This window comes from Triturus cristatus, chromosome 2_2, assembly GCF_964204655.1.
Source record: "Triturus cristatus chromosome 2_2, aTriCri1.1, whole genome shotgun sequence".
NCBI classification, from domain to species: domain Eukaryota; kingdom Metazoa; phylum Chordata; class Amphibia; order Caudata; family Salamandridae; genus Triturus; species Triturus cristatus.
Window position 1 is genome coordinate 265,102,148 of NC_140582.1, and position 27,574 is coordinate 265,129,721.

At 41.2% G+C, this 27,574-nt stretch overlaps 1 protein-coding gene across 2 annotated transcripts; it reads right to left on the bottom strand.

Annotated features, from left to right (window-relative positions):
• On the bottom strand, positions 1–27,574 carry LOC146862133 (thioredoxin-like). 2 transcript variants are annotated; one of them, XM_085643224.1, is made up of 5 exons: positions 27,426–27,574; positions 26,292–26,396; positions 24,618–24,677; positions 3,935–4,000; positions 1–175 (listed from the first exon to the last, which is right to left on the bottom strand). In XM_085643224.1, exons 1-5 carry the CDS (start codon positions 27,447–27,449, stop codon positions 113–115), a joined length of 318 nt encoding a protein of 105 aa, XP_085499350.1. In that variant the 5' UTR covers positions 27,450–27,574; the 3' UTR covers positions 1–112. The 2 variants fall into 2 exon arrangements, with proteins under 2 accessions (XP_085499350.1, XP_085499351.1); XM_085643225.1 differs by lacking the exon at positions 3,935–4,000.

Here is a 27,574-nt window from a genome sequence, read left to right on the forward strand (position 1 = left end):
TGTACACTATATATCTTTATTGCACTGTCATATGCTACGATCCTGCTTGAATAAAAGCTTGCATCATAATGACTTAACAACGGTTACAAAAATCATCATAAATCTTGAGCAATCACTTGTGTTGGTTTAACTTTGTTTCGACTTTCTTAATGTCAGCTCCTGTGCACACGTCAACCTGCAAAGCAAAAAGAAATATCCATATAAAAATGAGAAAGTGAGATACCATGCTTCTTCACAACAAGTAGAAACAAAAAAATAAAAACGTTAAGTAGTAGGGCTCAGATTTACTAACGGCTCGCATGGCAACGCGAGCCCTTCAGTCAGATTTACTAAGCCACTTGCATGGCTTAGTAAATCCAGAGTAATGCACAGCAGTGCAAAGCGCTGCCTTTTGTTATCCTGTGTTGGGAAGATGCTTGGGTGGAGAGTGGGTGTTCTCATGCATCCACCCATGGATTTTAGCACATTCCCAGATTTACTAAGAATAGTAAACCTGGAAATGCATCAACATGATAATCCATCCCAAATATGTTTATTTCTCCCCATTATTGCCTCTATGTGTGCTGCATTCTGCTGTACACAGAGAGGAAAATGCCTCGGAGGATTGTTTTTGTTCAGGAAGGTGTCCCTTGCTGCACAAAACCAATCCTGCTGTTAATGAAGGGATCTTGCACCACGGTGCAAGGGTGCCTGCATATGCCCTAGGGAGACTGAGCCAGAGAGCAGAAATATGTGGTTTCGTATTAAAACTGGCACATTCCTGCTTCCTGCATTTGATGCAGGGCAACGAAGAAAGTGGTCTTGGCGCTTTGCACCAAATGTTAGTATGCCGGATGCATTTTTCTCTACAAGCCTTTGGGGAACAAATACCCCAATGCAGCAGATAAATAAAATGGCTAACTCTTTACCGAGATACATTACAATGAAAGCGATTAGGTGAAGGAGTGCAAAGGGTTCAGGCAGCATCAGCTGGGGGCAGGGTTTACTGTTCTGCCTTCGCTGTAAGAAGGAGGGGATATGGAATTAGATCTACACCGGAGATTAAATGACCAATATCTTCACAGTTTTTGGTCTGGTTTCTTGTTGAGGCAGATGGTCATTTTGGACCAGAAAAACCCATAAGGTGGAATGGGTTTGCACAAAAGCGTATTCGGCAAACCACAGATTAAGGGCCTTATTATGATCCAAGGCATTATTTATTGCCACTTATAAATAATGATACCATGGGGTACATTATTTATCTAATGTAATAAATAACACCCATTAAGAGTTTATGGGGAACATGTAGATTTTGGTTTTTAACGCACCAGAATCAGCCTGATATGGCAAATACTGTATGTTTTCCTCTGTTAAATTTCAGCAGGTTTGATCTGTGCAAATGTGAAGAATTAGTTATTTAGAACAGATAATTAATCGGATGAGTTAAATACCTTTACACTCGTAATTCATACGAATGCGTAAACAAGAGTATATGCATTGCTCCGAATATTACAAGGAACTTGTAATCAGACCCCAATATGGGTATTTGCATACAACTGGGAGCAGGAAGGCCAAATGGGAACCATGGCAGTAAATAGGTCTTAAAGCTGAATAAGCGATGAAGGGTAGGGCATGACACTGGGTAAGGGAAGAATGCAGGAAAACAGCTTAAAGCTGCTGTTCTGTGAATGGAGTCATAATCAGACTGTTAATCCAAGCAGAAATCAAATGGGCATTCTGGGCTTCTTGATGTAGGCTAATTAGAACTTTACTCTTTGTGCAAACTCACAAGCCCTCTTTAGAATATTCAGGATCAAAATGATCTTATGAAACTTTTTGTAGAGAAGAGCTGATGGAAAGAATGTACTTTTCCATTATCTGTACTTTCCTTTGGGCATGGATGAATGATTTACAATGTGGGAAGAGTAGGGGGTTTGTTTCAGCCAAAGGTGAGGCATAAATTGCAGCAGATGCAGCAGTAAATACATTAGTTCTGAATTTACACTTGTCTTGTTACCAATTACCAACTCCCCCACAACTTCGAATATTCTGCTTGTACATAAGCTACATACTGAACAGCTTGGTTCTTTTCAGAAAGTCAATGTTCTGCTACGTAAAAATCTTAAGCAATATTAATGATGGGTTTGCGACAGCCTGACTTTCTGCCCAAAACTCGTATCTTTAAAGAAATAACTTATCCTCATTTAAGAAACATAAATGACATAGAAACATAAATGACATACTCGAACTATATATTTTTCTAATGCATCTTTACAATGTAAAAATATCAAAAAATTACAAATACAGTGTTGGATGGTGATTGTGCTGGTGGTGGAGGGATGGTATAAGCTGCTAACAACCTTGTGTACTTGTCAGTGACTCAGCTTCAAGTTGTCATACTTGTGGAATGGCTAGATATTTTCTTTCGACAATGTTAGTGGTGTTGTCTAGCTCTGTTTGAATCTTTCCTGAGGTTATCAACTATGATACCATCCTATTTCTGCTGCAAATCTATTGAAAATATTGTGCAGAGTTTACATTTAAAAATAAAATGTGTTAAATGCAACGTTTGTAGTAGGCAACCATACTTAAAAACTATTGGCCTGTAACATAGAAGTGAAGCAAGCAAGCAAGCATTGGTTCTTAACTGGACATAACTGATGATGCCATGAATAAATATGAAAAGATTTTAATATTGAAAGGCTTGTTTTTCAAATCAAACAACCGTTGTGTAAGATGTTTTTCTTCTCTCTGCTGTACACATTGCAACTTCGGAAGCTACTGTTTTTTAGCTAGTGAATGGACACTTGTTTGTATTAGACGACTGATAGTGAGGTTCCCACCTCAAAAGATGCAGATGACAGGGAGAATGGTTGATGGGAAGAAGTTTATGGAAAACAAGAACGAATGTGCCGCAACATTCAAGGACACATGGTTAAAAGAAGATTGTACTCTGGAGAGAAGATGGGGAGTAAACCTGTTCCCAGGAGTGCGGTGGAATCTTATTAGTCACCATGAAGAAGAAACATTAATGTTGCTACATAGAAAATGTGTATTTATATCAGTGTGTGTTTTTAGACTAATTCAGGACAGATTGACTGAGATTTTCTTTCATGCTTTACCTTAGACTGAGAGCAACATCCCATTCTGTGCCTCCCCAACACTCTGACAGGAAACTCTTTGAGTCCCTTGGATTTCTTTATAAGACCACTCTTAGCTTATTTCATGGTCTGTAGTTATTTGAGCTGAGAATACTTTCACCTTAGAATGGTAATGCTTCATGTTTATGCTCGATTCCTTCCTCAGAAACCTTCATAAGTATCTAAATACACACCTTTTTTCCTTCTCGGATTTTGATTTATTTAGAATGGAACTTGCTGGTTTCATTATTATATTGATTGCATTATTGATTTACCTTATTTTCTAATATTGATTGAAAAAACCTTTGTTGATGAGACTTGGAAAATACTTTAATAAAGATGACAAACTAAAAGATCTAAAATAAAACCCTTTCAACTCCGCTAAATCTTTGACTGAACTAGAAGAAATGATAATTGATTATGTTTTATATTGGCTGCAGCTCCTTACATTTCTGCCATCAAAAATCCACTGACCTGTACAGCGAGGTTTAGGATTGATGAGTAGGTGAAAGAGAAAACCCGTGCTCCAACATGACCATGGCCCACAGTTCCAGTTTCGAGTATCTCAATATCTGCACCCCCCCGCCCCCCCCGATTCACAAAGGCGCAGTTTACAATCACCATCCCTGCTACAGAGTGCTGGATGTGTTAATTTAGGAAAGTCATATGGCAGCATGCAAGTCACATGTTTATACTTAATACACAGGGTATGAGGGTGCTACTTTTTAACTCCCTAAAATCAGATTCATACAAGATCAAAAAATTATGCAAGAACATTAAAAAAAAAAAAATGAAATTATCACACCTACACATACCTTCTGGCAGTTCTTGATGAAAATAAATGTGGGCATTGCTGTAATTTCATAAGTTTGTGCTATATCCTATGTTGGTAACAAAAAACGTACAATTAGACACGCTCATCTTCATGTTCCCGCAATAGGTTAGTATCAGGGACGCTGTAAACATCACTCATAAATTACAGCTTAAGTAACATTGAGGTGCCAGAAATGACCTGGTCCAGCAGCATATAAAAGCAACCAGGAGCTTCAATATATTACATACTGAAAAACAATAACAACCATAGTAGGTTTCAGAACAGAGGCATTCTTAGTCCAAACCGAAATTCAGCCCTGGGGGGTCAGTTTTTAATTGAACTCACACAGGTACGATTAACTTCAGTGATAAAAACGAAAATAGCAGAACAACTTCTTAAATGGAAAAGGTCACATCCCTGACAGCTAGAAGCATACCTCAGGGATGGTTATCAATGGCAGGCAGCCCTGTATGTGCCTCTCTCGCGAAGAGTTTGCAGAGAATATAATGAAACTAATATCATACCAGGCAATAAATGTATACAATCAGTAAACTGGCGGATTTACAAAAAACGCTTGTGGATTAAGGGGCTATAGCAAATGACTGAAGACCGCGATCCTACAGTTAACAAAGCAAGTGGACAATGGTGCATTTACTGTGCTGTTGAAAAGGTGGAAATTAACAATGAAAGAGACACTGAAAACAACTCGTGTTTTTATTTGTAGATTTGTATAGGGCCTACAAGACAGAGGGCTTTGCAAAAATTAAATAAGGTTAATAGAATGGAGAAATTAAAAACAAAAAATGGAGACAAAATTGGAATTAAAATCAAAACGTCATGAAACGGTCTAAGCCTACAAACATGGTAAACAAATTACATGAGAATGATACACTTGGATCCACATTACAAATTCTGGGCTAAATTTCGATCGCTATGTAAAATATATGTTTGCCCTGGAATGGGAATTCAGAGTCTTGAGACAATTATCTCACATGGTTTCCCCTTGAAAGATTACACGAGGTCAAGCCTGTCAAAATTTGAGGGGTAAACATACATGGCAACATTCCCGAAAAGGAAGGTGGGAGCTTTAAAAAAATATATATATACATAGGGACAATGCATTTCTCCCATTCACTTCTATTGAAGCCAAAACAATTTCAGACGGGAGACAGATAAAATAAATTCTTTTTTGGCTTAAAAAAAGAAAAATCGGGAGTCTTCCCTTCTGAATCAGGTCTCTTGGCATGGATGGGAAAATGATCAGGGGCTGGGGAAAAAAACATGCGGTATTTTGTTTGTTAAATTGTTGAATAGGGATTGCTACAGCGCCCAGCCTGGTGCTCCCTTCCGGGGCACTGCATTTACATGCGTCGGAGGCCACAAATGGCATCTAACACTTATAGATGGAATGGGAGGGATTTCCTAGCCCTTTACTGGTCCAAGCAAGGAAGCAGCTGGTGTGTAGGGCTATGAGCTATCCTAAAGGCAGTTATTCCTGCCCTCAGCTCCTCTCTAACCATGCTGACCACCTCAAACTACTTTTTCTCCTGGACGAAGGTGGGAGAGGGGGCCGGAAGAGCATCGCTGCTGTCCCCACCCTCCTTTCCACCACCAACCAAAGAAATGCCTAAACGCCACTTCCCCATTCAGTTTGAGACCGCTCCTTCATCTGTCAGAGCTTGTCTGAGCAAGAGAAGCATTAGAGAGGAAGAAGCGGTGTGTCCATGTCCTAGCAAAGAGTTAAATGCTCTTTGTAATTTTTATTAGCCTAATCAAAAATCCACAAAGCGCTTGGTTCCTTGCTGGGGTACAAAGACACATCTGTGCCCAGTAAAGAGCCAAGACACTGTATTTTTTCCTCAGCCTCGGGAAAACAAGAAGAAAAAACAAACAAAGAAAGTGCCCAGATCGTCACATGCTCACGTGTGCACCCAGTGAGGAGCCTGGATGCTCTTTGGACTTATTTCTTTAGAACCCAACTTTTTTCCACTGCACCTGGCTATGTGCTGGGGTACAAATGAAAGCCTCGCATCATCCAGCACCTCAGAAAACCTACCAATTCTGAAAACTAGGCACCTAAAGGACTGCTGACTGGTTTGGCTTTTGAGGAAGTCACCACTTTTTCTTATGCAGAAATCCCTCACAGGGCAAACAATAGTTAAAAAAAGGATTCTCACATTTGTGATGGAAAGCTCAGGCATGTGTGGGGACCAGCAAAACTCCCAACATCCAGTGTTCCCACATTCCTATCAATTAAAACAGTGCATAAAATATGTGTGTGGGCCTTTTGTACCTGACAGGAACAAGCCAAATATGGGAGTGTGAAGTCAATATAGTATCAATGTGGTCTTCACATGGTCACAATTGTCGCCCGTTTGTGCAGTAGGCCCACCTATACATGTGGGAGACCATTTGTATTGTGCAAAGTGTGGGAGCACCGGATAGTAGGACTTCTACCATTTGCTTCAAATTTTTGAATCCTGATCACAGAGAAGGGAGGAATAGTGTTTTTTTTTGTATCCGTACTTCGAGATTGGGATACTTTGAGAATACCACATATTGCATCCACGCAAGCCACAACACAGTGGACTCCCCTGTGCCTCTAGTTTTCTCAAGTGCCTTGGACTGGTACATTAACCAGAGTGCAAGCCGACCCAGTTTTAATTACTGCAAACATCCCTAATGTAATTCCCTCCCCATCAAAACATCCTCTGTTGTCTAGAGTTTAGATCCATGCTCAAACCTATGGAAATCCCTAAACTAAAGGAAACCAACATGCTTTGGGAAAAAGATATTGAAAGTCTGACAACTGTTTTGTTTAGCGTGTCGTCCATCCAGCCAATTAGGGTGAGGGCAGTCTGGCACCCAGCAATAGAAACTATGATGTGATATCAGAAATATATGGTTCCCATGCAGACCAGGGGTGATACCTGCAACCAAAAAACCTGCACATTATACTGGCATTTTGCTTGCAGCAGCTTTCGAAATTTCCAAAATGCACTACACCCAGTTTATTACCTATGGGCACTCTGAATCCATTCATCTATTATCCCCCATACTGAGAAGGCACAGAGAAACAAAAGTTTGTGGTCTTGATATGTTCCTGCACAGTTTAATTTTATTCATAAAATATAGATCAAGAATGAGTACCACTTTTTTTTCAAAATGCCAAGTGCATAATCAATGTAAATGCAATAAATCCCTAAAAAATGTAAACATTTTAAAACACATTTTTTCATTTGCTGGATTAAACAATTGCAATGCATCTTTTGATGCGTGAACTCCACATTTCCAAAACAAAGGTTTCAACAAACATCTGACAAACACGTTCAATACAATGCTGTGGCAAGCAAATCGGAGGCAGTAAGGACTGGCCTCCAGAGATTGAAACCTTAGGATGCGTGCGTGTGTGTGTGTATATATATATATATATATATATATTCACTGAAAAAAACCATAGGTTTCACACACATTAGTTAGCTGGACATTTCTGGACTAACTCACGCGCCCGCAATCCACTGCTTATTATGTCACATATTACATCACTGATGACATCATCCAGTGAATATGTGTCTTTCTGAAAAATATATTTTTTTTATATATGTATATCTAAAGGTTAATGGAAGAAAAAAAATGGGTAAATAAGTGTCTAAATGGATGTTTTTTTTGTGTAAAATTAATTGTATAACTGACTTATTAACAGTATCTTAGTGAATACAAGTATTAGTGAGTAATGTTTAAATATCTGTATCAGCGTCTCACTTTGTGTACAAGTGGCTATATGGGTTGGTGAGTAACTACATGAGTGTATATGGGTTATTAGTTCGTTTTTAGAGTATCAGTACGAGTGTCTGTATGGTTCAGTGGGGGATGTTACTTAGCGTATGGATGCATGAATGAGTGACTCACTGTTTGTATGTATTTTGAAGACAGTATGTGAGCAGGACAGTATGGTGGATGAGTGTGTGTATGGGTGAGTAAGAGAGTGAATGACAGTCTCAATAGTGTCTTTGAGTAAGTCCATATGTTTTGAACTAGTATATGTGAGTATTGATGTATATAAGTGAGGATTTATGAGAGTGAGGATTGGAAGAGTTCCTGTATAAATAAGTATGTTTCTATAAGTGATTGTTTTAGAGTGTAAGTATGTGTACGTTTCTGTAGAAGTAAGTGTACTGGTGTGTGTGTATAGCTGTACATGCAAGTAAATGGATGTTTATTTGCATGTGTGAGTATGTGTGTGAGTAACTATGTATGAGTGTAGGTGTGTAACAGGATGTATAGGTGTATGAGTACATATGATGACTGAGTACATGTATGAGTGACTATATAGAAGTGTTGATGAATGAGTGGATGCGCATGTAGATTTTGGAATTACTGAATAGGTTGTTCTAACTGTTATTGGTAGCTCTATAGTATTCAAAACCTTACTTTGTATTTTTCAATGTGTGTATCAAAGTTTATATTCGGATAAGAGCAGGTCTGCCACTCTTACACAAGGATGATGTCATCAGTGATGTCATTTGAGATATCAGTGATGTCACTGACCATGTCATGAGTGATTTAATATGTGACGTCGTCAGCAGTGGATTGCGGGCGCGCGAGTTATAGTTATCTGAACTAACTATAACGGGGGAATTTCAATGGTTTTTTTATGAGTGAAATGTCCAGCTAACTATAACATGTGTGAAACCTATGGTTTTTTAAGTGAATTTGCAAGGTTTTTTTAAATGCTAATTTAGGAATGCATTATATTTTTTAAATATTTACTTTACAATAAGCTACCTATGTATATAGTTATAGATTGACTGTATCCTGTAATATGGAATGGCTCAGCTCTTTTTTTTTTTTAATTTGGATAAAGTTGAACAGCATAGTTAATATCTTCTATAAACTTCTACACAATTTTTTTTTAAAAAAAATATATATATATATATATATATCATTGCTCCCACTGCACCTCCAAACCAGCGCACTCAAAAGACGGGTGCTTCAAAACGCGAAGGTGCGTTCGCGTTCATAAATGCGCGCTCAGTCCCAGTCACATCAAGAACTCGGGAAAGCACTCAAGGGACACTCCTGCAGTTGTTTGGTAGTTTATTGCATAGCGAGCATGGAAAACATGACGCGTTTCGGCTATGCCTTAGTCTGATGTTTTACAAATTTCGCGCCAAAGAAGCAGCATATTTAAATGAAACGTTACGTGGATCACATGACATCACAATTCATAGACATAGAAGGACAACCACATTAAGAGAATCACTGTAGGCAATTCATCGCCATTTTGGAATGTAAAAGCAATTCAATAATATCGCTTATTACGCCGTATATCTGCTTTCAAAATCAATCCCAAATTAGAAGTAAGGTTAAAAACTTCACACATATCGCCATATATAGGCATGTGTTATCCCTCTAAGATAACAAGAATCAAGCCGTGTATCGGCAAACCAATGTCACATGAAAAATAACAAAGCAACACAAGGGTCATTTTAAATTGCTTGACACGTTAAATAACATTAAGTATGTTACGATAACATCCTGTCACATATCTTTTGTCCTACATTCAAGTAAAACTTAAGAAAATCGCGCCATGTATTGGCTAAGACCCCCAACATTGTTGCTGACATTGAAAAGTATGATGATCCACATTTGTAATAATACCATTTAAAAAAATTTGTTCTAATTTTTCACAAAATGTCCAAAAGCTAACGTGTATAGCCAATCTCACAAATTCGATCACAGAATACCTTATGATCACACCATGTTATAGATTCCATTCTCCAGTTACATATCATATCTATAGTGTATAGATTCTTGCTACTCTTTAATCTCCAAGATGAACTGACAGTTCCTCCCCCACATTCATACCCATCGGATTCTTAGTTCCTAAATCGATGATATATCATGATTCAAGCCTGCGAAGTTGTTTAATTCTGTCCCCTCCCCTGATGCAAGTCGGGACCTGATCTAAAACATAATAGCGTAGCAATTCCCTATTGCCATTATGCTTCTCAGCGAAGTGCCTTGCCACAGGATAGGTAACATCGTTCTTGGCTATCGCTCGCATATGTTCTAAAATGCGAATCTTAGCACAATGAATCGTGCTGCCCACGTAGCGTAACCCACATGGGCATTCCAGGCAATAAACCACATAGTTGGTATTGCAGGTAAGGAACTTTTTGATGGGCCGAGGACTCTTTAGACCAGTGACCACATAGGTCAGTGTTCTCTTGCTGCCAACGCAAGCTTTACACTTGCCACAAGGGAAGAAACCTCTAAGATCCCTTAGAGTTCCCATCGCCTTGGGTCTAGTAGATAAGTGACTTTGTACCAAACTGTCCCTTAATGATCTGGCTTTTCTGAAAGTTACTAAAGGGGCAGGAGGGATGTCCGGACCAATGGTATGATCCGTTTTCAGGATGTGCCAGTTTTTCCTCAGAATCTTCTTTACTTGGTTGGCATCGTTCGAGTAGGTTGTAACCATCCTGAATTTGTTAGTACCTGACTCATTCATCCTATTTTTCTTTCTGCCCTCTTTCCTCTGCTGTGCATCCCTATTCGGATCACCATCCAACAGGGTGGTTCTCGGTATATTCCTGATTTTTTGCAGTGTGGTCTCAAGAAATGATTAACCGTATCCTCTTGCAATAAATCTACAGATACTCTCTCTTGCTGCATCTTCGAAATCATCAACTCTTGTACTGTTTCTCTTCAACCGTAAGAACTCACCATAAGGGATGTTTCTAACTAAACCAGGAAGATGGTTACTCCTAGCATGAAGAGTCGAATTCCCAGCTGTGGGTTTCCGATATAAGGATACCGACAGTTGGTTGTTGATTACTCTGATCTTTAAATCAAGAAAATTGACAGTTTCAGAGCTTACCTCCCCACTAAATTCTAAATTAACAGTATTCTTATTCAAACTGTCAATCAAGGAAGAGGCTGTTTTGAAGGAGCCATCCCAAATAATACAGAGATCGTCGATATATCTATACCAACTTATGACCCTGTTGGAATCAATCAGGCCAGATGATTTGGACACCTGCTCCTCCCACCAGCCCACGAACAAGTTCGCGTAACTGGGGGCGAAACAGGTGCCCATCGCAGTGCCAGATCTCTGGTGGTAAAAGTCTTCACCAAAGACAAAAATGTTGTTTTTTAAGCAAAATTCAGTAAATTGAAGAATCATAGTGTTATGTTCTGTGAATTTTAGGGGCTTCTTCTTGAGAAAATGGGCTACCGCCTCCAAGCCATGTTCATGTCTTATCCTGGTATATAGGCTGGTAATAGCGAGCACAATGAGTTTATACTCAGGATTCCATTGTTGTTGTTCAATGCGCTTTAAGAAGTCTTGCGAGTCCTTAATGTACGCAGGTAAGGTTTGGACCAATGGTTGTCCTTCTATGATGTCTATGAATTGTGATGTCATGTGATCCACGTAACGTTTCATTTAAATATGCTGCTTCTTTGGCGCGAAATTTGTAAAACATCAGACTAAGGCATAGCCGAAACACGTCACGTTTTCCATGCTCGCTATGCAATAAACGACCAAACAACTGCAGGAGTGTCCCGTGAGTGCTTTCCCGAGTTCTTGATGTGACTGGGACTGAGCGCGCATATATATATATATATATATATATCCAAAACCAAGTTTCTTTAGCCTTCCAAAGCTGGTAACGCACTCCAAGCCAAAGGATTTTTCAAAATGCTTTATTCCACCATGCTTGACAAACCGGTTTCGGTCATGACGACCTCTCAATGTCAAAAGTCCATTTACCATCAATCTCTTAAATACACAGATGTTAAAGGATATAGAGAGAGGATTTGCATGTTCAGATACATAAACATAAAAGAAGGGCCTCAGTGCTTCTAAATTGCAACACAGTGGCCATCTTAAAGATACTCTTTACTGGTCATTGTGATATTTAACCAAAATAAATTCATTGGTGTTTTGACTGAAAAGAAGGGGCATTAAACATTTGTACATTTATACAATGTTAACATCCACTCTGATTGTTGTTGTTATAATACCAACATTTTTTATAAACAGTGTTTAGGTTATTGAGCCCTGAATGGGCTAAGACTTATAGTTTTTCATTTTTCTTTTTACAGTCAAGCCATGTAATAGAATATAAAACAACTAACATCGTCATGTATTGTGTTTCAAAGGATGGAAGAGAACAGCATGGGAGACAAATGATTCTAACATAATAACAAATCAATCATGAAATTAATTGAGTTGAGAAAAGCGTCACATCATCTCATTCAGTTCATTTAAGTAAGTAAATAGCAAATGCTGTACAGTTGTTCCCAAATTTTACTTTTGTGGTAAAAACCTGAAAAAATAAATACTGATTTCGAAGGAACAAAACAGTAAAGGTTGGGGGACGGACTGGGAGAAAAACTCACAAAACTGTCAGATTGTTGGACCCAGAAAAAACTGCCCAAAAAGTTACATTCCTTTTTCTACATTAACCTATGTGTACCCATAGTTCTTCCTCACTATTTAGACCAAAGGGTGCCCAGGTTCTCAATTCTAGAATGTACCTTGATTCTAGTTGGCGTAGTGTTTTAACCCTGTCGCCTCCTCTTTGCTTTAGTGGAATTTGGTCAAGGCAGAAGTAACTTAGTTTCCGGCTATCACTTTGATGATGCAAGGCAAAGTGTCGTGCAACTGGATAATTTGTCGTTGTTGGTAATTGCACGCATGTGCTCCAACACTCTCTTTTTAGCTGGATGTACCGTGCTTCCAATGTATAGCAAGCTGCAAGGACAACTCAAACAATATATTACAAAGTCTGAGTTGCAATTTAGAAATTTTAGAATTAAATTTCTCAGTAGGTCTACCTGGGACTTTATAACCTTTAGTTTTCTTGCTGTTTTTGCAAGCTTTGCATTTGGAACAGGGAAAGAAACCTTTGATTTCATTTCTGCTTTTCTTAGTTTTATCAAAGTGACTGTGTACCAATAGGTCCTGTAGAGACGTGTTCTTTCTGTATGTAATACTAGGATACTGGGGCAGTTGTTTCCCTATGATCGTAGCTGCCTGTAGGATTTTCCAATGACGGTTAATAATTTGACGGATTTGCGGAGAATTTTTTGAAAACGTCAAAATTAACCGAGTTGTGTCATCTTGTGTCTCATCATGTTTTGCAGTTAACAGTAGATTCCTCTCTTTCTCATCTGCTCTTTTTTCTGCTGCTTTCAATACTTTGCTTGGATAACCCCTTGCACTAAAGCGTTTAAAAAAAAAATATATATATATATATATTTTTTTTTTTGCCCCCCCAAGGGTTCTTGACCGTGCGCGCACGCGTACGTGCTCCACGTGCACGTCATGCATGCTCCTTACGCACATGCGCCGTATGCACGTGCTCCATACACGTATGTGCGCGTGCTCCGTACTCGCGCTCCGTACGCGCACGGCAAGTCGTGATTAAGAAACAACACTTTATTGGTTCATTTTAGTTTCAGTTCCAGAAACTTCCAACACCACACCCACTCCCCTCATTATTTCTTCTGATTCCCTGGGAGAAGGAGCTGAGCAGCTTTTCCAGTACTCGAGAATGGCAGAGCAGCAGTCATCTTCTGGGAGTGAGCAGGAGACCCTTGCGCTACAGAGACAGAGGAAACAGAAAGACTTTTATATGGCAATTTTTTACATTTCCAGAGGGGCAGAAGAAGGTGAATGCTCCAAAAGTCACCTGCACTATTTGTGGTGTTGTCTTATCAAGAGGAGATCCTAAAAGAAATACTCTTAGTATTTTCACTATGATCAGGCACGTTAAAGGAGTACATCCTGTGGCTTTTGCTCGAGCTGCTAGAGAACCCTCCAGCAGCTCAGCCGAGCACATCCGCAGCAGCTCAGCCGAGCACATCATCTGCGGCGGCAGCTTCACCTGCTTCTGTTCCTCTGGATATACACCCTCTGTTCAAGAGGGTGCATATACGGTGCAATGCTCTTATGGTGACACCAGCCTTCCCCTAATAGAGAGCAAGATACAGCAGCACACATGCGGCACCCCATAATTTCTCATTTTTTTGTTCCTCAATTAACACAACGGCTCTTTTTAGAGCCACCTAATATCTAAACACTTAAATTTGATTTTAATTCTTTTTTTTAATGATTTTTTTCTGCCATGTGCGCACCTCGCAACGGTGCGCGCACCTCACGATTTAAAAAAAAAAAAAAAAAAAAAAAAAGGTTTCACCCTTCGGGGTCCTTCAGGGACCCCCTGACAAAAGCTAGGGGGTCAGGAACTCTGTACCCTGCCCCCTTTTCAAGTTCTCCACCTTTCTTTTTCACTGTCACACACAAAATGGCAGACGACACTTCCTGATTTCGACCGATTGGAATGTTGACTGACATCTAACCACCAATCAGAATTACGCTTGCGCACGGCACCGTGCGCGCTTATAGATATTTATGTACTTTTAACTGCAATTTTCTCAGGAACTACTGAACAGATTGACCATATATGCAAAAGGCACATCCCTGACCTGAGGACTACCTCTTTGCCAAATTTCAAGTAATTCTGTTCAGCCGTTCAGGCTGTACCTTCGACTAAAGGTCCTATGGGAAAATGCGTTTTGGGACCCCCCTTTTTTCTCAGCCCCCGCTTGACGAATCACCCCGAGACTTTCAGGGTAGGAGCTGAGAGCCCACTTAGTTTTGAAAATTTCGCGAGGATCCGTCAACCGGCACCAAAGTTATTCAAAATAGAATTTTCAGATTTCCTATGGAAACACGGACCTAACTATAACTATCTACTGGCGACCGCCAGTAGATTATATATATATAGATATTAAGATCTGTCATTAAGGGCTTACCTGTGGGTGGATCCTCAGATTCGTCGTGGGACAAAAATCAACCCTGAAACCACGTCACTTTTGGCCATCGGGATTATTGGACTTTGCCTGGAATCGAGACTGGATCAAGACAGACTTCTCCTGATGCTGGTCTTGCAGTACTTCCAGTCTTCTTTGTTGACTGTCTGTGCATCTTCCAGGATCTTCAACAGACCTGGGGGCATCAAGGACATTCAATGTACTCTCCCTTGGAATGAAGGAGTTACTCCCCTGCATCTGCAGACACTACAACGATGTTGACCGGTCTGCTGTGCCTGAAGTCCCATGGACTTTGAAACGCTCAGCAACACACGTGGTATTCCTGCAACTCCCACAGGGCCGGACCTGCCCTCTGCAATTTTAAGGCCAGTATTCCTAGTCTGAACCGCAAGGACCGAACCCCTATGCACAGCGTGGACAAGGTTTGTTGGCCTTGCACTCCAGAGCTGTTCGGGCTACAAGAAGCTCCAGCATCTCTTCCTACCAAGATCTTTGTCCTAACCACATTCTCTACACCGTGGGCCTTCATCTTTGGTGAGCTGCTTGAGGTCCTCTTGTGACTCCTGTGCATTCAGCCTGTAGGTGCTCTAGAGGGTGTTCTTTTGCTTTACTGGGTCCCCTGCTTGCTCTGACTCTCCTGCACTTGGTGAGACCCTTGGACCTTGCTTGTCCCAACGTTTCTCCTTCATCATTGTCCATGCCTGTTGCAGCTGCCAAGGCTTGTTGGTGCTCCCGCTAGACACAGAACCCATGGTTCTCGACTTCCAACGTGGGACAGCTTGTGCATGGCTCATGGTCTTCCTCAGCATCGCCTGGTCCTCACGGCTGCAGCGACAAGGTCACTGTCATCACTCCTGCATCTTCTGACCTTAGTGAGCATTGCTTTTTCCATGCCTCCTGGTCACCTCCGAGTGGCATACACTCGTTGCCCTCTGCTTGCAGGTTCTTCTCTTCAAGAATCCATCCTCAGATTCCACAGGACTCTTCCCCAGTCTTCGCCAGCGGCATCTTTACTGAAGTCCTTCATTGTAGTCTACAGCAGTTTGAGGTCCTTTCGCACCTATGCACCAGTCTTCCCTGGTGTAGGTATACTGGTTCCTGGGGTATTCACGGGTGGGGTGACTCAAATCCTCTGTCTTTTACTGGGTTTCCTTAGGGTCCAGTGGGAAGGGCCCTTTTTCTTCAAAGCTGCAACCACAACTTTCCAGTTGACTTCTATTGCGTATGCAACTGTGTTTCCGCTCTGCACACAGCCGCCATGGGTTCCTGGGTACTTACCTTGAATGGTTCCTTCTACTTTTTTGTATATGGTTTGTTCTCCCCCTGCATACCATTGTGCATTGGGTTTACTCACACATTGTAATTAAAGTATTGTGTATTTGTGTTGATATCCCCGGGTAAGAGATATACCAATGTGCTTGTGAGTGTTGTGTATTAGATAGACATTTTTATAACTACACTGTGTGGTTATTTTTCGTTTAACCTACACTACATGAGTAGATCTGGAAAAACAACTTGTTCCTTCTGGACTAAGCCAGAAGGCTGCTCTTCACAGCTACCACTTAGAAAGCTTTCTAAGGTTGTCTGAGACCACTAAAACCACCAAAAGGGTTGTCTGGATTAGTGCAAGGTACTTCACTTAAATAAGTGTGCACCATATACTCAGCCAGCCTCCTACAGTGCACTACTTGGGAACTTGTAGAGGAGTGGATAAGCAAATTGTCTAGGAAAAGATGAATGAAGATCTCGTCCTAATGAAGTAAAGCTACTAGAGACACCAGGACTTTGGTTAAGATTCTCAGGGCTGACTTTAACACAAATGGGAGGTCCTTGAAATGGAAATATTTGTTCACTGTGAACTACAATTATCTTTGGTGATCTACCTGGATGGGGACGTGGAAGTAGGAATCTTGCAGATCCGTGCTGCATGGCCCCCGATATGAAATCAAAGGGATGATCTTCTGCAATGTCATGATGTTTATGTGAGTTGCTTTCACCTAGGAATTCACCCCCGCATACGACATAATATTAAAGTCCCAAGTCTGCACACTTGATACTGAATAGTGTGGGGATTAGCGCAGAGCCCTGCGGCACTCCACCACTCATGTCCCCATCTTTGGACATGAATGGGGATAAGTAGACCACTTGTACTCTATCTGACAAAAAGGGTTTCAGCCACCATCAAGCTAGGTCCACAAGTCCTACCTCTTCCAATCTCTTGGGAAGAATATCGTGGGTCACCACATTAAAATGCAGCTGGCAGATCAAGCAAGATGATCCCTCCTTTTTTCCTCGCTGGTTAACACAGTTTCTAATAAATTCTGTGACTTCTAACAGTATTTCTGTGCTGAAACCAGAGCGAGCAAAATTTAGATTGAGAGGGGTGGAGAATTCCTTTATCTTAAATAAACCTGGTAATCTGAAAAACAGTTTTTCCAAACTTTTTCCAAGAGCTGTATGTACGGAGATAGGTCTGATTGCTCATGCAGCATGGATCTGCATTAGCTTTGAGTAAATGCATCAATAACACCTTTTTCCACACCACCCTAAAGTTAATGTTGAATCCTGACCTAGGCATAGTAGGCATCTCGAGAGGGGAGAATATGGTCAGCCTCAAATGGCACCCTCAGACAGGATGCTTATCCTTTATTTACTGCTGGAGAGAGGGGTGGATTACAGTGGAGCCACTAACTCTGCTGGCTTAACAATATGGATTTCACAAATGAGCATATATACTTGTGGAAGGGTGACAGTGGTTTATGGGGATACTTTACACAAACTGGTTCTAAGTGACATCAAATAGACAAGAGTGACGTTAGAGCAGTCTATAAACTCATTCAGGGCCCAGGGGTGAAAAACATCCTCATAATTCACTTTTTACCCATCTTTAACTTTATTTTATTTATAGACCCTGAAATAATCTGTCCCTGCTTTCACCTGCTGTGTAGGGGCAAATGAATAAGTCAGAGCCATACATAACATGTCATCTGTTCCCAGACACAAACAAAATACATGGCATCCTACCACCCAACCTCCACCACCCTCTATGCCTTTCATTCCCTTCCCCTCTCCAACAGAAGCTATGATCCCCAAGTTCCAGTGCACGCTTCTCTGACAGGCTCTAGAGAGACCTGCTTCAGCCCCTCAGAATTCATTTATGATGTAGCAACAGTGGTTGACAACTTTTGTCACCCACTGTTGCTACATCACAGTTGTTAATTCACATTAATGTCTCTCAATGAGTCATACATAACATATATACAGGCATCAATGGGTAACAGTGAGCTACGGAGATGTTTTTCAACAAGAGTTGGAGTGACAAACAGAAAACAAGAGTGATCCTAGAGTTGTCTACAATGTCACTAGGAACCCCAAGGTGAAAACATCTGTGTAATTTAATTAACCGTCTACAATTTTGTGTTATGTATTACATCCAAAATCATCAGCCAGGCTCATAACTGCTCGGTGGAGGCAAAGGAGTAACGGGGAACCATAACATAACTTGGTCTCTTCGCTCTGTTCTAAATGTGAAAACAATGCCTTACTTGCCAGCCATAACCAGCTCCTACCACCTTCTTTCTGACCCTGCAACTCTTTACTCAGACAGGCTCTCAGAGAGCCGAGTCAGCCTGGTCTGGCCGCCTTTAAGACATAGCGACCCAGAACTTTATTATCAACTGTTGCTACATCATAGCAGTTACTTAGTGAGTTAGAATCTGGTAAAAACAATAGAGGCTTACTGTGGAAGCCATGTATAACAATGGGGTTGCTACTAGGAAATCTATTATAGGTGCTGGAAAACCAACATACCGGCCATGGCATCCATCAGCTACAGAAGTCAAAATGTCAGATACTAATAAATCCCTCAACCCAGTGTTGAATGGCACATCTGTTTTTATTTACATTTAGAGTTGATCAAAATGCAACAAGTGGGCTCCTTTAGTTTCCTCGACCAACTTATTAGGATGCGACTGAACATTGTTCGATCGCACTTCTATACTTTACAATGCGAGCATGCATTCTGTATGGAATGCATGCTCCCATTGTAAAATGTGAGGTGCAGTTCATCCCTGCACCCCGTGGCAGGCACCACACGGTACCTGCCACAAGGTTCAGGGATCAACAGGAGGCCGTGCACCCAAGGGGCCCCTGATGGGGGCAACCAAAGTCGAGTTCTGAAAGCCTCTCAGTAGTAAAGGCTGGCACAGAAAGGCTGTGTAAACCCAACATCTTAATCCCTCGGGCGGAAAGAACAGCCCTTAGGATTACTGGCCGCATTCTGACTGGCGGACAGGCTTTCCGAGCTTGTCGGAAGCCAGTCGGAATGACCGGTCACATTCCTTCTAACCAACTCCATTGTAATGGGTCAGTCGGAAATGAATCTGACTGACATATTACAATGCGGTCAGAGCCATTTCCAACCGCATTGTAATTAGGCCCCAAGTTTGACACGTTCCCAATGTTTCTTGGTGATATGTAAACAAAGGAAGAGCCGTGAAAAATTGAAAGTGTATGCATTGAACACCCCATAATCATTTTCTCAAAGCAAAAATACTTATTTGGTCTCTGCAATAAATCGGTCTTTTCTGTGTGATTAGAGGTTTTTTCCCCCCTTTTGCAGGATCCAATATTTTTTCTGGTGTTAGTCCTCTGTGCTATTTAATCTTGGTTGCCAGCAGTAACGTGCCTGTGCTCCTACTTTAAACATCGTTGAATTGGCATATTCCTATTTGGTATATTTAACTTACCTATAGGTCACCTAGAAAATGGTCCCAGGCCTGCATGTTAGTCACCAGTGGGCTGCGGCACCTATTGTGCCATCTGTTACAGTGCAATGCAAAATATGGCATTAGGACTACCATTGTAGCCTGACTTTGGCAGTTTAAACAATGCAAATATTTCCATCAAAATAAACTCTTTTGGCAAGCAGAAACCCACCTTATATATGCCTCTTCACCAACAAGGCAGGTCATGGTATAGACATTCAATGTTAACATATCCTTTAAGTAACTAGCACCCAAAAGCTATTTTTCACTGTGTCAGGTCTAGCTATCCTATGTAGAAACCCAGAGCACAAATAAATGGTGAAGGTAGAATTTTAGTAAATATTAAGGAAAAGTAACTTTTAGAAAGTTGCCTTTTCCCACACCTAAATATCTCTGGAGCTAAATTTGCAATTGCTCTCCCACTTCTGCCAGCAAGTAATTAGCATTTCAATTGGCATGAAAAAGGTTTGAAGTGCCTCCCAGGAGCTACCAAGAGACTGACCTGAATGGGTAGAAATAACTCCTTTGAACAGGATAAAAAATGAAGGCTGGAGCTGCGAGCAAGCTTGTAGGCATTAGTGTTAAATCCTGCATAAATCTCAAATTGTGCTTGGGAGGTCTGCTGGGTTTACATATAACACTAGGGGAGAACTTGAAAGGAAGGAGAAATGAGATTCCAAAACAATTCTTGTGTATCCCCTGCCTGGTTTCTGGAAAACCCTGCAATGTTCTACCAGACTTCTGTCTCTGGCTTTATTGTGGGTACTGTGACTGCCCCACACTGGATTTTTGTGTTAGACATGGGAAGGACACTAGGATTATAATAGTGTACTCCCCACACATCGCCAGCCCTCAGAGTCCAAGTTTAGTGTGGCTGAAGGCTTTCGCCATCTTGAAAATGCGCAATGTGGATAGGGTTGGCCCCAAGAACTTTTACCCCATTGGTTAGGGTGTGCTCCAGAGTCACCACCACCAACTAGTTCATGTCAGGCATAAATGTGACACTTCTAGGCACACACTTCAGAACACTACTGGACCTGTGTGAGATCAGAAGAGGACCGAACCTGGAAGACCCCTAAAGGACTGGCCCTGCTCTCTCTTGTACCAGGGACAAAAAAGGGTCATAATAAATACTGAACTCCTGTTAAAGCTTCGGGGACGGAACAACCTACAAGAGGGCTTTTTCTGCAACAACCCCGATGACCAATGGCACCTGGACTGGGCCCTGCAGTTTAGCCTATGCCTGACTGACAACCTGTGAATCTCTAAAGACATCCTCTGAGCTCCTAGGGGGGGGTTTACATGTACTCCTGTGGTGGATTGGAACTTAAAAAAACCTAAAGTCAGAAGGAAACTTCTTTGACCAGAATCAAGCCGTTTGGTGTATCCAACCTGCACTCCGTCATAGCCCCCTTCAAATTGTACCTTTGTTCCAGCATACTGTGACTACTGACTGTCATTGGCACTTTATACTTCTTGGTGCTATTGCTACTTGAAATTTTAAAAATTGCTATGTCCATTTCCTCCAATTAGATATTTGTCATTTTGGTATCACATTTTACTCTATTTTCCTACTTCAGATTAGGATTTATTGTTGTTTTGCATTTCAACGTTATAACTGTTTTAGTACTGTACAAGCCCTTTACATTTTGCCCCAAGTTAAGGAGGCCTGCTCTGTGCCTTTGCCATCAGATAGTTCTGCTCCGTTTAATATGGCAACTTTGATGGTTCATCCTAAAAATGGTTGTGATTATTCCTTGAGGTGGGTAGTCTCCCACCCCAAATAATAATCCAATTTCTTTAAGTCTCAAAAAGCACTCATTGCCACCATAGACGTCCATGGAAAGAAAGGAACTATTTTGTGGTTGTACTCCTTGTGAAAGAGCAGAAAACCATTACCAACAGTAAATTTGGTCAATAGATGAATTGGGCTCATCCACTGCCCCATGCTGTATGCCATAGTGGGCGATAAAAAAAATATAAATGACAACAGAAGAAGAGGTCTGGTTGAAAACTTCTATACATATGCAGCAGGGGCTCCTGTATAAGGGCGTAGGGGCTGTGCCCCCTTTCCTTTCATAGCATCTTGTAAACAAGGTTAAGTAAAAAAATACAATTCAAAGTAGCGATTCGCAAAGGTTATTTAAATAGGTAGTTTTGCGAGGCATGCCCCTCCGTGAGAATGTGCACGATTCAGCACTAGGAGGGCTTACCCACGCACAGCCTGGGTATTTCCTCAAAGCGCCGTGACGTCACCTTAGTTTCGCCACCTTCTACTGGAGCGTCCGTTTAAAACAGCCTGGGGCATATAGCGTTCAAGCCCGGGCTGTACGAGTTTGAATGCCACTCAAAACCAGTTACCCAACCCTTCAGTATCTTGCCACTGGTGAGGTGGAGCCAGCAAGTTTCACAGACCACACCTCACCCTGTGACGAGATGTGAAAGGGTGGGTTTAGGAAGCATGCGAAAGGCACCACAGACAAAGCTATTTCGTCAGTCTGTGACATCAAGTCAGGCTTGAGTTATTGAGTTAACTGCCAGCCCAGGACGTGCCCTTTCATACTTAGCGCTGCATATTTGAGAATCCATCCAATCCTGCACTGCAAGCAGCCTGAACACCATAAATAACGTACGCAAATAAATGTGGGAGCTGCATCACATAAGGAACGGAACGTACAGCCAGACAGACAGTGCAAGAATCACAGCAAGCTGAGGAGAGTTTCACTTGTGAAGCAGGAAAGGCCCTGGAAACAATATCATACAGGTAGGAGTGCGACTCACTGAGTAGAACATGTTTATCTGAGGTGAGAAATGTCCAAACCTGCATTCTGGAGGTCATTGTTTAGTACAGTTAATCAGGCTTGAAACAGGTTCCTTTTTCATCTTCATACCGTGCCACACAAAAAGCTGTCAAGTTTGGAAATATTAATAAAGGTGTGGTATAAAGACTGGAACTGGGGAGCCTAGTTAGGGTCTTTGGATCAGCTTAATTAACATTCTGTGATTCTGGGCTAATCACTTAGTCACCCCTGCCTAAAAAAACACTAATGCAAGTGTGCTTGTGTAACATAACTGGTGCTCATGTAAAGGGCCATAAAACCCCTTTGGGTCAAGCTCCTACTAAATAAAAGTTAAAAACTGTAAAAAAGAAATCCTGATGAGTGTGAGGTAATGGTAAGTTGTCATGTAAAATGACAGGATCAGCAGCTCCCTAAAAAAAAACTGCACAAATATGCTGGAGAAAAGTCAAAATCTATTCCTTTCTACTTGCTGTGCGATCTTTTCTGCAGCACAAATGGGGTCAGTACCAAGCTACTTAGTGTTACAACTACATATGGTTCTTTTATCTCCCTTGCAGATCAAATGTGCTTAATGTTGTGGCAGTAGACATTACTAGATGTAATCTGCAGGGAGAATAAAACAAAGCAAAACCAAAGGGGATGATGGACGGAGTGTTGAACATTGCAAGCACTCACCCCCAGTCAACTGATCTGGGATTAATCCATCATCATTCTTTAGCTCACTCCACCACCCCAGTTCAGACATGGCCGTATGCAAATCAGTCTGACCCTGTGCCTCATGGGAACAGTCCAGCCCGAACTGCCAAGCCATGTCTTCCCTGGACCGGAAACAAGCATCCTGGTACCAGTTTCTGGCTAATCAGCCGTCATCAGCCAGGCTAGCTTGAATCCAATGGCAAAGTGAGCAAGGAACCCACGTCTGGACATACCCTGCCAACTTAAGGCGAACAAAGCAAAACCAAAGGGGATGATGGACGGAGTGTTGAACATTGCAAGCACTCACCCCCAGTAAACTGATCTGGGATTAATCCATCATCATTCTTTAGCTCACTCCACCACCCCAGGGAGAATAAAACAAGCACCAACACCACCACTTAGTGTAGCTTTTTATTATTGAAATTGCTGGATAGTCAATGAGTGATGTTTGGTGTACGAGTGTGAATGGGTGAGTAATTGAATGTGGGGGTTGACTGTGTATAGGTAAATGTGACGACTGGTTATATGAATTGGTTGAATGACCATAGGAAGCTTGATGCAGATGGGTGAATATGAGTGATAGGTGAATGATGTAAGGTGGGAGAAAGTGAAATAATTGTTGGATGTGGGTAGGTAGGGGAATGATCTTAAGTGAGTAGTTGAGTGAGTAACTGGGTGGATGACCGAGAATGATAAGGTGGATAGACGAAAGCTTGTTAAAACACCATGACTTGACTGAAATTCAACCTACTGCCTTCAATAACCTGTTTAAATAATTGAAAATAGAACAGTGAGTGGGAATGGCAATGTGAATTAGGTGAATGAGTGGAAGGGTAGTTAGATGAGAATGTATGATTGAGTGAATGAATGAGTGAGTGAACAGCAGAATGGGTGTGTAGTATATGGCTCAGAGGGGGAATGAGAGTGTATGGGTAGATGGATGAAAGGGAGTTGATGAGAAATTGTAATGAACATACGTTGGTAATACTGGTGAAGGTTTGAATGGAATCTGGTCAGTCTCTGGCCTCTTAGCTGGGTCTGAAGGCTCATTGGACTCACTCATCCATTAAGCCTTCTGACATGGCTGATGATCTCCACTCAACCTTTCACCCTCTAAGTGGATAAAAGAAAACTATCGAGTTGTGTAAAAGTGTGTTCACCCTCTCTTCCCAAACACACTCTCCCTGAGCAAATCAGGCATCAGGTTGCTCACTATGCTGAATTACGTAGTGCAATCCTGTCTATGGACTTCCGCCCTACCACTTTTTGCAGGCACCAGCCACCACTGTACATATGCAATACTTCTTCCGAAATAGCGCTTTTCAAGTTCATATTGCCAGTTGCCTTAAGATTGACAAAACTAATTATATGTAGTTCAATGCCATAGAAATGAGACAATCTGCGCTGCAGTTTACAACCGACTCCGAACGGAGGAAGAACCCTATTGAAAGGAGTAAATATTAGAGGCAAAAAATAGTTTAATGATTAAGCAACATGAGGTATATATCTTTGTATCACCGACTAATGGTCTGCAACAGCAATATAGTTAAAGATAACAGTAAAAATTACTTACTTCTCTTTCATCAACATCCACTTTCAGGAATATTACTCCTTTGTACTGTGCGCTGAGCTCCTGCAGAAATGTACAACATCTTGTAATGTAAGCCACTTACTGCATTTGTACACATGACAAAAAACATGCACCAGTTGGATAGTTTTACACCAAAGATTATGGCATTTCGCTCTTTATTTGTAGGAAAAAGAAAATGTTTCCTCTTTACTAAATACATTCCTGGATGGAGTCTGTGCTCAGCAGCAAATTGGCGTTTGTAAGGATGTTAAACTTAAAATATAAAGAGGTGTAAGATCAGATGCTTCAAAACATAGAATTTGTTTTAAAAAAACAAGTACTGGCAAAGGCAACATTCAAGGCATTGGCTTGCAGGTTTTTGGCTTTGTCCAGGATGGTCTTGTCATGGTTTTTGGAAATTCTTATTGTTGGGAAGCTGCTAGATACTCGCAAATATATAATAATGATAAACACTAAGACGTTGGCAATAAGCAAAATGTTTTTGGTCTAAAAAAAAACACACATTTAGTTTAAGTCCATGGCAATGAAGGGATGAACTGTGGACAGATGTTCGGTTCTTCTCTGAAACAGTAGAGTACTATTAAGACAGTCAATGAACTAAAGTGGGCTGACCCCCTGCCATGCTGTAGTGACTGGGATAAAGTACCCCCTGCCATATATTATAAAGATATTTTAAGTCACCGAGGACCATATAGAGTAACGAGGATGAAGGAGGAGTTACCTTAAAACATAATAGAAGTTATTTGCAATAACCTTATGTACCACAGAGGGCACTTTATTCCTTATAATACTTGATCACACTATCACCAAACTACTTAAATACTGGATGACTAGCTCTCATATGAAAGAGGAGGTTTGCAAACATGAACAAACAATAAAAATAGAATCTCTGGTGCCAAATTAAATGCATCAAAAAAGCGGTTAGATATCGGTTACAAAAAGATATTAGAACCAGTTTAATACAAGCCACACAGTAGCTTGGAGCATACAGAAACATTCTACATTTTCTATAATTACGTAAGCAGTGCAAAAAATAAACATGTTGCCATAAACATCTGTTTTACTTGTCACTATACAGCTAGAAAGAGAGCAAGTGAAAGAAAAGGAACATTTTGTTTTGTTCTTTAAACAGCTCCTTTAATTATGCCCAGTGATCTGACCAGCCTTTACCCTCAAATGCTGGCTCTTGCAGCAGGCATTGACACATCAGGACTCAATTGTAATAAGTTATTACAGTTTAGTTCTGGTGTCATTTCCTTGTAATAAGGGGAATTAGAAACAGGTTTTTCTACTGGGATTGCAGAATCCCATGTAACATGTATCTATAAAAGGTGACCGCTATCACCAGACCTAAAAAGGAGTCAATTACATATACAAAAGACACCGTTAAGCGCATACAGTGCTCTGGAAATGTATTTTGCTTTGCTGTCTGTAGTACAAATTCCATCTGGGTACATTTTGTACCTCATTGATTAGTAATCATGTTTGCATGACCATGGTTAACTATCCACTTTTTTTTTTTTTTAGCAGCAGCAGTTCAAGCTGTGAAAGATAATCCACATAGTCAATGCACTCAGATAGCTCGGAGTTATTAGCAGTTGAAATTAGAGACTGTTCCTTCAAAGATAGCTGCAAACACATTAAACAAATTCTTACCTCAAACTGAGGCGCAATTTTTCTACAGGGCCCACACCATGTTGCAGTGAAATCAACAATCACCAGATTAGAACCTGCATTTTTAAGCTCATCGTCAAACTCTTGCTGCAAAAGAAAAACAACAATTCTGAAAAAGGGAAAACAAAACTAGAAAAAAAAAAAACACAAAATCCAAATAAAATGGATAGTTTATTACCAGAGACTAATTTTGCTGCATAGGTTTATGGATTTATAGAGCGCGTGGCAGCCCGGCCAAGGAACGGTCTGTCTCGGAACTTTGAGCACGAGCCCTTACAGTGTTTGCTATGTAAATCAAACAGGCAACACCTAAAATATATTAAAGTCTATTCAAAATGGTCTCTTCGACATGGGAAGGCTTAAAATAAATGAGTCCCATCACACTGCGCCAATAGGAATGCATTAAGAGTGAAACTTCTCTAATGTGTTTAATCACTAAGAGACAAGTCACTCGTCATGTAAAACCCTGTACTTGGCCCAGATTATACAGAAACGTTATAGTAAAGTGCTTTCATTTTGGGAAAACGGTGCGTAAAATCGCACAATTAGCATGTTGTCTTGTTTCACTTTGTCCAAACCAGCCGGTAAATGGGTATCATGATAAGGATTAGTTGTCATCTCCGTGCCAGTTTCTGGAGTTTTATTTAGCGCGAACTTCGAGCGCTTTACCTGAACACCAGGTACATTAGGTCACATTTATGGTGTGTACCCGGGAGGGGATGAAGGTCTTTGACCGGAATCACAGGATGTTGAGGCGACGCCGAGATTAGAGCCGGTCTCCCAGCTCCCATGTGGGTAGCTCTAGCCCATAGGCCACATCCTGGGCAGGGAGAAGTAAGCAGAAGCCACATGAAAGCTCGAAATTCCACCAGTACCACGGACTGGGCCAGGGCCAGGTTTAAGCTTCCGGCCGCTCGTCCTCCTCTACTAATTAATACTAAATCAGAGAAATATTCATCCACTGCTACCAGGACACTTTTAAGGAACACCTGGAACAAACACTATTTCTCTTATCCCTCCTTCGGATCTCTCTCCAGCTAGGCCGCAGGGTCAGAGGTAAGCATAAGAGTGGACAAGAAAAGCCAAAACGCCGCCCAGATTGAACAAGAGACTTACCACACTTCTGATTTTTTTCACCATGCTGAATACAGGAAGAGAGAAAAAAGTGCAATTGAAAATCTACTCGCGCAAAGACCAGCAACACAAGGCACAACCGACAGCCAATGTAGGAAAAGTACTATGCACGTGCAAGCCGAGGGGCTTTT

Coding starts and splice junctions, on each gene's coding strand:
- LOC146862133 (XM_085643224.1), bottom strand. CDS start 27,449: ATGGTGAAAAAAATCAGAAGTGTG. Junction 24,678..26,291: donor AAATTGCGCCTCAGTTTGAG/GTAAGAATTTGT, acceptor ACATTTCTGCAG/GAGCTCAGCGCACAGTACAA. Junction 176..3,934: donor TCATCAAGAACTGCCAGAAG/GTATGTGTAGGT, acceptor TTTGCTTTGCAG/GTTGACGTGTGCACAGGAGC.